A 10,922-nucleotide genomic window follows, 5' to 3' on the forward strand; every position below is an offset into this window, starting at 1 on the left:
GTGGCTAAGGTCAGCGCTTTCTCAAGGCAAAATAAGGGAGTGTGGAAAGGCTTGGGAAACTACAGAAGAATGTGCATTTCTGCGTACACTGTTGAGCTGACCTGAAGACAATTACTGCGGCCACAGTTTAAGTCCACAACAGGGAGGCCCTGTGTGCGCCCGGCAGTTTGATAGTGCGAGGCTAAATTAAGCTTTTCAGGCCTAATTCACACATCACTCATGAATCCAGCCTTTGAGAGAGGAGGTGGTGGCCCTCATTGGCCTGTAATTACTACAGTGTGTGAAGGCCCTTTGAGGATGTGCTGCAAAACACACAGCAGGCATTTACTAATTGGCAAACTCCAGACAATTGTATCTGTTTGCGTTCATTAGATATTTGTTTAAACACAGATTACCCAAGACAGTCCTTACAAAAACGAGGCCAACAACGTAACCATAAGGGGTACTTGTACTTTACTTGAGTATTTAAATTGTATGCTACTTTACACTTTTACTCCAATACATTGCAAAGACAATACTGTTCTACTTGACAACATTTATCTGACAGCTTTAATTACTAGTTGCTTTGCAGATTATGATTTTGAAAATGTATATGTATTAAAAGGCTGCTTGTATGTTAATGCTTCCGTAAATATTATCCAGTAATAATATAACACTGGCATTGGGCCATTCTCCTGCATAATGAGGATTTTCACTTGAATATGTTTTACATAAACCAACTCCCAAAGCTGTGTTCCCAGAGCTGAATGAATGAATTCATAATAAAATGATTATCATTTGAGAACTAATTCAGTGTCAGTTGAGCAGTTCCAGCATTTACAACCCCAAATTTATGCTCACTGGTTCCTGAATTACTCTGGGGGTAAAAAGCCATTGAGCCTTAAAACGGAGACAGGTGAAGGAAATGCTACGATACAAAAAAAAGAAGGTAAAGTACGATGGCTCAACCAGCCAGTAAATGATGTTATCTAATTGATTTTCCAAATAAGTAATGTCACAAAGGTGAAATAAAGACATGATTTGTTCAGGCATGTAATGTGTACTTCAGGGCACAAATTGAATTAGAATCCAATTAGTTTACTTTACAAGTAGGAGGCCCATAATGCTCTGAACAAAGCGATTATAATAGGACTACTTTCTAATAAATACAGGACTAATGGAAAACATTTTCTGAGGCCAAAGAATTTTTTTTTCTAAAAACTGGCAATTTTGTGGAGAATGTGGGTGACCAGCAGGCCTTCAGAGTCCAACCAAGGACTTTTGTTGCATCACATTGATGCCCTTCTCTCTCCCTCCCTACATTTCCTTTTGAGCTCCACTGCTGACTAATAAAGTACAACAATTACAATAATCAGCTTTGTCCTACAGAGGACTGAGAGTTGGCTGTTTTATGTTCCAAGGTCTTCCATGTAACCCCTGAATTAATAGGTTATCGCTGAATATTCAAAGACATCAGGGGGGAAGCGGAAGTAGTGGGCCCAAGAAATAGATTTAGTTATCAGTTGAGTTGCTCAAAAAACTGTTTACTAATTGAGGGGTTTAGCCCATCCATCCCTTTACCCACCTACCCCTGTGCAACAAATCAGAGGTAGAAGAAAGTAGGTTTGCAGCACCATCTGTTGGCCTAAAACAAACTCCCACTGCAACATAAATACATATGAAGAAGTGAGGCGGAGCACTGTCTCAAAGAAAATGTATTTTAATTATAAAAAGAAAAAAGCTCCAGGTACAATGTCTGGTAGACCAGACCCTGGGTGCAATGCTTCATGACAAACAGTTACAATACAGAAGACACATCAAGTTGCTCGTGGATTACAGTATAAATCCAAAAAAAGGTAAACCAGCAATGATACCTATCAGTAGGATGAAGAACTCCTCCATAAATTTACCTGACTATTATTTTATGTGAAGAGTTCCATCAGTGTGGGACGATAAAACACAGCAACGTGATGCAAAGAATGTATACTTACATGTAATCCAGGACGACGGTGGAAAAAAAAAAATACACCGCCTGTGCTGCACTTATCAGCATTTCTAAAAATGTTTCTTAGTTCGGGTCACCTGCTGCACATTTTTTAAAAAGACCTGTGTGTGTGCATGTGAGAAAAAGACCTGTTTTGAGAGGCGTTATTTCTTAGCGAATGAGATCTTCATGGCGTTTGCTTGTGTGATCTTAAAGCCTTGTAGTGCGTCTCGTGCAGCGCCGGCCTGCACTTCGTTCTCAAACTCCACGAAGGCGATGTCGTGGCGACCAGGGACCAGACGCACCTCCTTGAACCCGGGGAACCTGAAAACATAACAACACAGTCAGGTCTGGCATGAAACAAATAGACGAATACAAAAGTGCATCAATCAATTGCGGAGAAGGAGTCGTTACTGACTGGTTGAAGAGCATGGAGAGCATGAGTTCGTTTGTCTCCTCTGGCAGGTTGGTGAGGAAGAGGATGTGATTGGGAGGATTTTCTGCAACCTGTGAGGATAAATGACAGTAGTGGTCAGAATAGAACCAACAGGACCATAACATCTTCCTTTTTGGAAGAAATGACAACATGCTCTGTCAGAACACACTACCTGCTGGGGCATTTGTCCAGGCATCTGGCCCGGCATCATCTGGCCAGGAGGCATGGCACCAGGAGGCATCTGGCCAGGCGCCATCCCCGGAGGAGCCATCATACCAGGAGGGGGCATATACGGTGGCTGGCCCGGCATGTGCATCATACGTGGAGCCTGGTTCATGGGAGGCATTCCCTGAAGAGTGAAGTACAACAGTGACGAGCATGTCAGTAGCTGTGATTACATTTTCCCACTAACCTATTCCCTCTTAACACCATCAGTGATCTCCACTCAATTCTGGGGAGCCTGTATGCTACCCTTAAGTCTGCTGCACAAAAATTCTGTGTCAATTAATGGTTCTCTATCCTTTATCTCCACCTATTGTACTACTTACCGGCATGGCAGCTGGTACCCCTGCAACCATGGGTGCAGCAGCTCCTGGTACACCCTTCTTAGCTCCCGCTGCTTCGGCTCCTTTAACCTTCTTCTTCTCCTTTTTACGGTCACGCTCCACATACGTCCCCTTCATTTTAGCTATGATGTCTGAATCGATCTTGGCATACTGGATACGCTGTAGGAGGAGACAGAGGGGTTAAGACCACCATGTATCTCAGAAGCTACAGTTTATAGCTTCGATACTGAGGTTTGTGACTGGCTGTGAAGTGCTCACACATCACTGTACCCTGTACACTAAGGCTAATTGGCCCTCTTTGTCTATGCGGAGGCACAAACATTGGCTCACATTTATTCATAAGTCCATTCTTGGTGTACTCCCCTCCTATCTGTGCACTCGCATATCGCGCAACACTGGCAGCTATAGCCTACGCTCGTCTGACCTGTACTTATTATCTGTACCTAAGGTCCGCACAGAACTAGGTAAGATGGCCTTTAGCTATTCCGCTCCCTTTTCCTGGAATACACTGCAAGCTCAGTTGAAACTGGGAAATCTGATTACTTTTGATGAATTTAAAACATTAATGAAAGATCTAGAAGCAGAGTCAATCGGGAGCGGTCTGTGTTTCTGAATATTTTTACTTTAAAGGGACTATTTGTAACTTTCAGAAATTCTTCTTAACAGCGACACCTGTGGCCGTGAAATCAACGAAAGTCAGCGTCGGGCTCGCGCTTGCTCGCGCTTGCTCGCGCTTGCTCGCGCTTGCTCGCTCTCAATATACCTGAACGAGCATCACTCAAAACAGTGAGGCGACACAAGTCAGCTAAAACCACAATATCACTCTATACGTCAGCTGCTTGGCAGTAATGTTAGCTGACCAGACGAAGGTCTCTCCATGAACATGATTTAGATCTGATCCTAGTGTTGGCTTTTCCTGCCTAAGTGCAGGCTGAGGCAGCGGGGCTCTCCAGCGTGTCTCCCTGCTCTCTCCGCCCGCAGCCGGAGAGAGCAGAGGAGACACCGGCACCCGGTCGGTAACGAGAAGACAACGTAAATCTCTGTAGAGCGCCGTCACTTCACAAGACACGGAAAACCTCTGTTGGTCTGGAGGAGCTGCAGCAGTTATTTCTGCACAAACGTCCCCTGTACATTCACTAGATATTCTCAGAGCTAAACTAACTCTTCTGCAGTGTGGAGTGAGCGCGCGTTCACGTCTAGAGGTGGAGCGAGCTGAGCTGTCTGAGTGAAGGCGAGCAGGCAGAGGAGGAGGGTACAGCGGCTACACGCGAACGCGCATGTGTGACGACCCGCTACATTCATGCGCGTACAAAGTTACAAATAGTCCCTTTAACATTGGCTTCAAACACTTGATTTTAATGTGTATTGTATGATATTATGCTATGTATTTATTTTGCATTAGTTTTATGTTGTGGCGTCTGAAACTTGAATGTATGTTTAAATGCTGCTGTCTTGGCCAGGTCTCTCTTGCAAAAGAGATTCTTAATCTCAATGAGTACTACCTGGTTAAATAAAGGTTAAACAAATATGCAGTTTGTTAATCGTGTGTTTTTTGGCACATTGTATTCTCTGTTAAGCCTTTCAGTGATCTGCTATTCCCTGTGTGACTAACCTACCATGGGTTTGTCGTAGAAAGGAAATCCCTGCATGGATCTCAGAGCATTGGAAGCACTGTTAACCTCTTTGAAGATAACAAAGGCCTGACCCTTCATCTTCAGGTTTCGTGCCACCAAGATGTCCAAAATCTGTCCAAACTGTGAGAAGATAGCATACAGAGACTTCTTCAACTCTGCAGAAACATAAATGTGAGAGAACCCATCAGATGATTGATTAGAGATAACATGTGTATTCACATGAAAACCAGGCAGAGAGCTGTAGGAGGTAGAAGGATTAACTAACTCACCATCTTTCTTGATTTTCTCGTTCAGATTGTTGATGTAGATTGTGTGATTGAGCCGTACATCTGGATTAGCCATCTTCTTAATCTGCAGCTGAGTGGTTGGAGAGTAAACAACTTGAAATAATCAGTAAGAAGTTCTTGATTAGCCGCTAACAAGCTAACAAGCTAATCCAGCTTGAATAACGTGGAGTGAGTGTTAGCATGTTAGCATAGAAGCTAACTACTAACATTCTTCAGTTTACTGGCTCTTTGTTGGTCTATCACGAACACCCGGTGACCTTCAATATCACTAACACGTCCAAGTAGGATACCTAAGTCCACAAGTGTGTTTACAAAAGGTTTAGATAATGAAAAACATGATTAATGAGCTTGATGTCGGAGGAGTACTCACCTAGCCTCGAAGAGATGAATGAAAATCCCGGTCTCGTCTCGTCTCACAAATCCCGTTCTCTGTTCTCGCGTGAAGAAAGAAGCAACACAGGGGCAGTTTCCGGTGTTACATTAAATTCTGTGGCCGCTGCAAACGTTTTTTTGTTTTTTGTTCTTTCTGTATTTTACGACGGAGTATTAGGGCCACATTGAGAAAAAAAAGTCTGAGATTTTTGAGAATAAAGTCGTAAATTTACGAGAAAAAGTCTTATTATTAGAAAAAATATTATTATTTTTTTCTTTTTCTTTTTATATTTTTATATATTTTTCTTTTTATTCTTCTTCTTCTTATTTTTTAAAATTTTTAAATTTTAAAATTGTATTTAATTTAATCTTTTTTTTTTTTTTTTAATTTGATTTATTATTATTTTTTCCCCGCCAATCTCCTGCTCCAGTAGGTGGCGGTAATGCACCTATGCTGGTTTGCCAACCGCCAATAAACACCAAAGAAGAAGAAGAAGTTGTCTGAGAGCAGCCGACACACGAAGAAGAGTCACGCTGCCATATATGGGTATAACCCCGGTGCTGTTAGCTGACTGTGCTAGTCTATAAACAACATGTGTGTAAGATCTAACGTCAGCGTGTGAAACATGACAAATGCCTTGTTGTGAGCGATAACTGTTAACCGGAGACGACTTTGCTCTTCGGTTTCTACCCAAAAATGTCATTCAACACCGAGAGAGGAGAACTTCAATAACTTTTCTCCCTGCTTGTAGGCAACAGAGCTAGCTGAGTTGTGAGAGGTAGGAGAGAGTGAAGGGTGTATGCATTATGTTTATACAATGTGTTCTGGCATGAGCTGCTGTAACTCACCCTTGTCCAAAGATGCACAAAATACTAACCAAGCTACCACTTCTGTCAGGGTTCATCCAAAAGGAGCTCAGAGAAGATGTCACCACCACCTCCTCCTCCTCCTCCACCTGCTCCATGTCTACCACATCATCATCATCCTCCTCCTCCTCCACCTGCTCCAGGTCAACCACCTCCTCCTCCTCCTCCTCCTCCACCTCCACCTGCTCCAGGTCCACCACCTCCTCCAGCCTCAACACCCAAGAAGAAGCTGTTTCAGACTATAGCCAGTAGCAGGAGTCCTGTGGAGGGGAACCACACAGAGGCTCTCTTACTGCTCAGTCAGAGAGAGAGCAGGTGAGATTTACAATGACAACACCAACTTGTTGTTTTTTTGCACATTTAACCCTAAACATCTGTTTATTTTGACCATCAGATGTTATAACTATATTTCCCCCTGTGATCCCATTTGAGCACACGCAGACAGTTACCAGATTATAAACTAATGTACAATAAATCCTACCTGTGTGAAGCTTAAGATAAGATAAGATATTCCTTTACTAGTCCCGCAGTGGGGAATTTTGAAGTGTACAGCAGCAAAGGGGATAGTGCGAAAAACAAGATGCATCAACTAACACAGTAAAAAAGAGCTAAACAAAGTGTAACAAAATATGAACCATTTAAATAGAAGGAAGTATAAAAATAGGAGCAGTATATACAGTATTGACAATAAACAGACTATTAACAAAATTGCACAAGTGGTAAATGATATTGCACAGTGAGAATGAAATGAAATTCCACCTGAAAATATCAGGTAATTATCAGTTTGTTGGTGTGTAAGTGGTCTACTGGGAGCAGTGCTGGTTGTGGAGTCCGACAGCTGCAGGAAGGAAGGACCTGTGATAGCGCTCCTTCACACACTTGCAATGTTTACGTTTCTGTTGACATTGTCACTGAGGTGTTGTCAACTCTGCATCTATTATATAATGGACTTATCATACAAGTCATTTTTCCAAGGACAAATGCCAAATATTCTTTTGCTCCAGCTTCTCAGTTGTGAGACTTTTCTTGCTATTTTGTTGTCTTAGTTTTGTTGTGATAGTTAATTGAATGTCTCCATGTTTTTGACTGTGGATTGTCCAAAACCAGCAATTAGGGCTTTAGGAAATTGTGAGGGGTATTTATTTAAAAACCAAACAGTTAATTGAGTTGCAGGTGTTCCTAATATTTTGTCCACCCCATTTACATACATAGGGTTGGTAAGAAACACCTCAATAATTCTGACTCAACTACAGCCTCACAAATTAACCCTGAATCATCGTCTGTCTCTGACACAAAGTCAACAAAAAACGAATATTATAAGACTCATAAAGAAAGGATTTATAGGCCTTTTTTACATAAGACATCTCGACTTGTAATAATACGAAAAGCAGAGTGAAAATGCCTCACTTTAAAAAGGGCATTTGCAGGGCTGTTGAACTGGATTGTAATGGAATAATGTGTATTTATGTTATGCTGTGTGTTGGTTTTTGTGCTTCAGCTTTAGGAAGGACCTGCAGTGGATACTGGTGAACAACTACGTGCCCTCCCTCATCCAAGATGGTCCACAGTAAGTCAACTATGATGTCAGTCAAGTGACAACTACATTTGACTGAGAAAGCACCTCTGTAACATAAAGACAACTACATCTGCTGTATGTACAATGGCGCTATTTTGTTATTAGTTTGAACCCAATGCCCTTACGATTAAGTCATTAAATGTGAAATAATAGCTAGGGTGTGACTGCGAGTGTGTTATTAATTTACCTTTCAGGTGTGGTCTGGTGGCTTTGTGGATGTCCGCTCACCTTCGACAGCCACAGCTGAGTGTTGACATGGAAATTGTTGTTCAGACGGCACTGAGCAGAGGATACACGGCACAGGGTGAAATGTTTTCAGGTAACAAATGTGTGTAAGTTTTGAGCCAGCCATATGACATTAAACCCTAGGTGCAGGATGTAATTAAAATGTGGAAGTTAAAACCAGATTTGCAACTAAAAGTGTTTTTTATTTGTTGTAGTAATTCACTTTTTGTTTTTTTCAAGCAACTAAAATGCAACTTCACACTATTTATGTTGTTTGGTTTCTTAATGGTGTCATTAAGATTTTTATTTTGTCAGCTGAAAACATGGCCCTGCTGGCAGAGGAGGTCTGTGGCTGTAAAGCAGAGCTGCTGTCGGGTGGTTTAAGTGGTAATAATGCTGCGACCATCATCACACACCTGTGGGGGAGACAGCCTGTTCTCATCCCGTATCCATGACGGCTGTTCTGAAAGAAAAGACTTCATTTTGTGTAGTTCCTTTTTTTACTGTTACTCATAAAAGAAAAGTTTACAGACAGAATTCCTTGACAGTATGTACAGATATGACGAGGACTACAACCATGAGCCGTGCCAGCGGAGCGGCCACAGGGCGCACTGGGCAGTTGCCTCAGGTAAGACTGCTAGCTCACTCACCGGACGGGTGTTTGTTTATATAGGTGGGTCAGCAAAGTATGGATTATTGTGAAAAGCATGTCTTGAATTAACCTAACAAACTGAACCAGCATCAGTATGTCTCATAAAGCTGTTTTGGAACTAATGGGAGAAGTTTCAAGTCAGACCTGAGACATCAAGCACAGATCAATTCAAAGTGAAGAAAACAGACAAAACTGCAAAGTTCACAGCCACAAAGCAACACATATTAAACATGTAACATGGAGAGTAACATGTTGTAGCAAAAAACAAATTGCTGCAATAAACAAAGCAAAAGAGAACTTTTAGCAGCGTGTTGTGGGTCAGCAGCGAGCTCAGAAAAATAACGTATAGGTGTAGATATATTAAATGTAACATGCTATTAAACAACATTGATTTATCAAATAGGACCCCAGCCAGGTAATTTATTTTATATTAAGACATTTGTATTTTTTTAGAAAGTTTACCAGTTGGATTATGTTACTTGGTTTGTACAGGTGACATAACTGCATCCACATGATGAAAATACTGTTTAAATACCTTCATATTGGCTTTCTGTAATGTTAAATAAATAGATTTCTGAGTGTATGATTCTTAAAATGATATTTCGGGACATTTAAAGAGAGAAAAAATGGTGACAGTTTCTTACCATGAGGCAACAGCCATGCATCAAAGTTGTTTATTGGCTTTGTTTTAATAACAGTGCACATATGAACATTAAAATCACACGTTTGAGTGTAATACTGTGCAGTTGTTTTTAAATGAAAAAGATCGGACTTGAGATTTTAATTACACAATTGAGTGCATCCCATGTTGTGACATGAGTTCTACATATTACTGGAAGCTGACTCACATGTTGTCAGTGCGGAAGTAAAGAGGAACCTTTGGGGAGGAACTTTGCAGGAAACACAATTTTTTCAGTCTGGTAGATTGATTGAGTGTAACGCTGGTTAAGCTTGAAAATACTCTGAAGGGATACGTTTCCATGGTAACTTAGACTTAAGTAAACCACCTTTTATGAGATAGAATCTTCTGAAAATGAACCTGGTTTAACTGGTAATCTTGCTTTATGAAACGCTGTTCAGCTCTGAAAAACATCAACATGCCCCACAATGACCACATCTGTCCGTTCCAGGTGTCCTCCTCGGTTTGGACCAAGGGAGCGTGAGCAAAGAGCACACCCGACCTGACCTCACTCTGCCCTGGCTCTACCTCGCCGTAGACGGCAGCCCTCCGTGTCCCGTCGGTAACGCGGCAGTCAGAGAGGTTTACATCCTGGCTAAGCAGGGTAAAAGCCTGCGCTACCAGCTGTGGAGTTTGGAGAGCGTAGCTCAGAGCAACGAGCAGCTGAGGACGATGGACCCTCAGAGAGCCAATGACGGAATCCAGTATGTGGTTCCTCAGGGAGGGGTGGAGGCCGGGCTGGCTGGACAGGCCGTGTTGCTCCACACGAGGACACACAAGCAGGAATGAGTGTGACGCAGGACCCAGCTGTGTGGAAAACAATGGATGGATACAGGGGGCAGCGTCTGAGACCTGTTGAGAGGCGTCACAGTGAACTCTTACGTTGCAATGTGATCGATACCACTGTTTTTTTAAAACAATTTGACGTCTGCGTGGCTTCCAAAAGTCTAACATTTCCCAAAAGGGATTCAGAGTGTTGTGAATAACGGTATGTACTACAGCTCTGATGTTGGGTAATTGTGCATCCTGTTAGGGGTAATAGTGATGTGACAATATGATGTTATCAAGTGTCCACATATTCTTCTATACTGAGGTAACTGTGCCTTTTAGTATCTCTAGTTGTATTGGGTCCTTTGCAGGCAGTGTTGTGGGTAAATTAATGCATAGGGCTGCATTTTCAAAAATATTGGATTTACAGTGTTTTTTCATCAATATGATTAGGAAAAAACGTTTAACTTAGAAGTATTTAATTTAATAATTTAATTCACTGGATAAACCAAAAACAAATTCTTATTTTATTTTCTAAATTTTTATTTATTTAAATTTTTGTATTATATTATTTTAAGCCTCCAACAAAATTTCCAGAAAATACACTGCAATACAAAATTATCCACATTGCCCACCCCCAAGATCTTTTCATTACTTTTGTGTGTATTTTTTTTATGGAGAATTATATTTTTGGTCCTGCAGGTTTACAATGTGACAAAACTTCATTTTTACCTCTTGGTGCTAAATACATCACTGACTGAATGGAATATATTTATACAATAAAATGTCTAAATTCTTTATATTTTGTCATCTTTCACTGCTTTGCTGTAAATGTTTTGGGATGTTGAGAAAAAAAAAAATATTTAAACACTGAAATCAGTGTTAGGTTTACAAAAG

At 41.3% G+C, this 10,922-nt stretch overlaps 2 protein-coding genes across 3 annotated transcripts; one reads left to right on the top strand and one right to left on the bottom strand.

Moving 5' to 3' along the window:
- Positions 1 to 1,676: 1,676 nt before the first annotated feature.
- On the bottom strand, positions 1,677 to 5,332 carry snrpa (small nuclear ribonucleoprotein polypeptide A). Its single transcript, XM_074642166.1, has 7 exons — positions 5,257 to 5,332; positions 4,869 to 4,956; positions 4,582 to 4,754; positions 2,948 to 3,124; positions 2,572 to 2,748; positions 2,382 to 2,470; positions 1,677 to 2,287 (listed from the first exon to the last, which is right to left on the bottom strand). The coding sequence occupies exons 2-7, from the start codon at positions 4,939 to 4,941 to the stop codon at positions 2,128 to 2,130; spliced, it is 849 nt and encodes a 282-aa protein (XP_074498267.1). The 5' UTR covers positions 4,942 to 4,956; positions 5,257 to 5,332; the 3' UTR covers positions 1,677 to 2,127.
- Positions 5,333 to 5,792: 460 nt separating this feature from the next.
- Positions 5,793 to 10,823, top strand: actmap (actin maturation protease). 2 transcript variants are annotated; one of them, XM_074642180.1, is made up of 8 exons: positions 5,793 to 6,036; positions 6,157 to 6,208; positions 6,260 to 6,440; positions 7,624 to 7,692; positions 7,896 to 8,020; positions 8,242 to 8,371; positions 8,484 to 8,554; positions 9,709 to 10,823. In XM_074642180.1, the coding sequence occupies exons 2-8, from the start codon at positions 6,184 to 6,186 to the stop codon at positions 10,044 to 10,046; spliced, it is 939 nt and encodes a 312-aa protein (XP_074498281.1). In that variant the 5' UTR covers positions 5,793 to 6,036; positions 6,157 to 6,183; the 3' UTR covers positions 10,047 to 10,823. The 2 variants fall into 2 exon arrangements, with proteins under 2 accessions (XP_074498281.1, XP_074498280.1); XM_074642179.1 differs by having other exon boundaries at positions 5,794 to 6,037; positions 6,157 to 6,440.
- Positions 10,824 to 10,922: the final 99 nt, after the last annotated feature.

The sequence above is a fragment of the Sebastes fasciatus genome, chromosome 7 (genome assembly GCF_043250625.1).
Source record: "Sebastes fasciatus isolate fSebFas1 chromosome 7, fSebFas1.pri, whole genome shotgun sequence".
NCBI lineage: Eukaryota > Metazoa > Chordata > Actinopteri > Perciformes > Sebastidae > Sebastes > Sebastes fasciatus.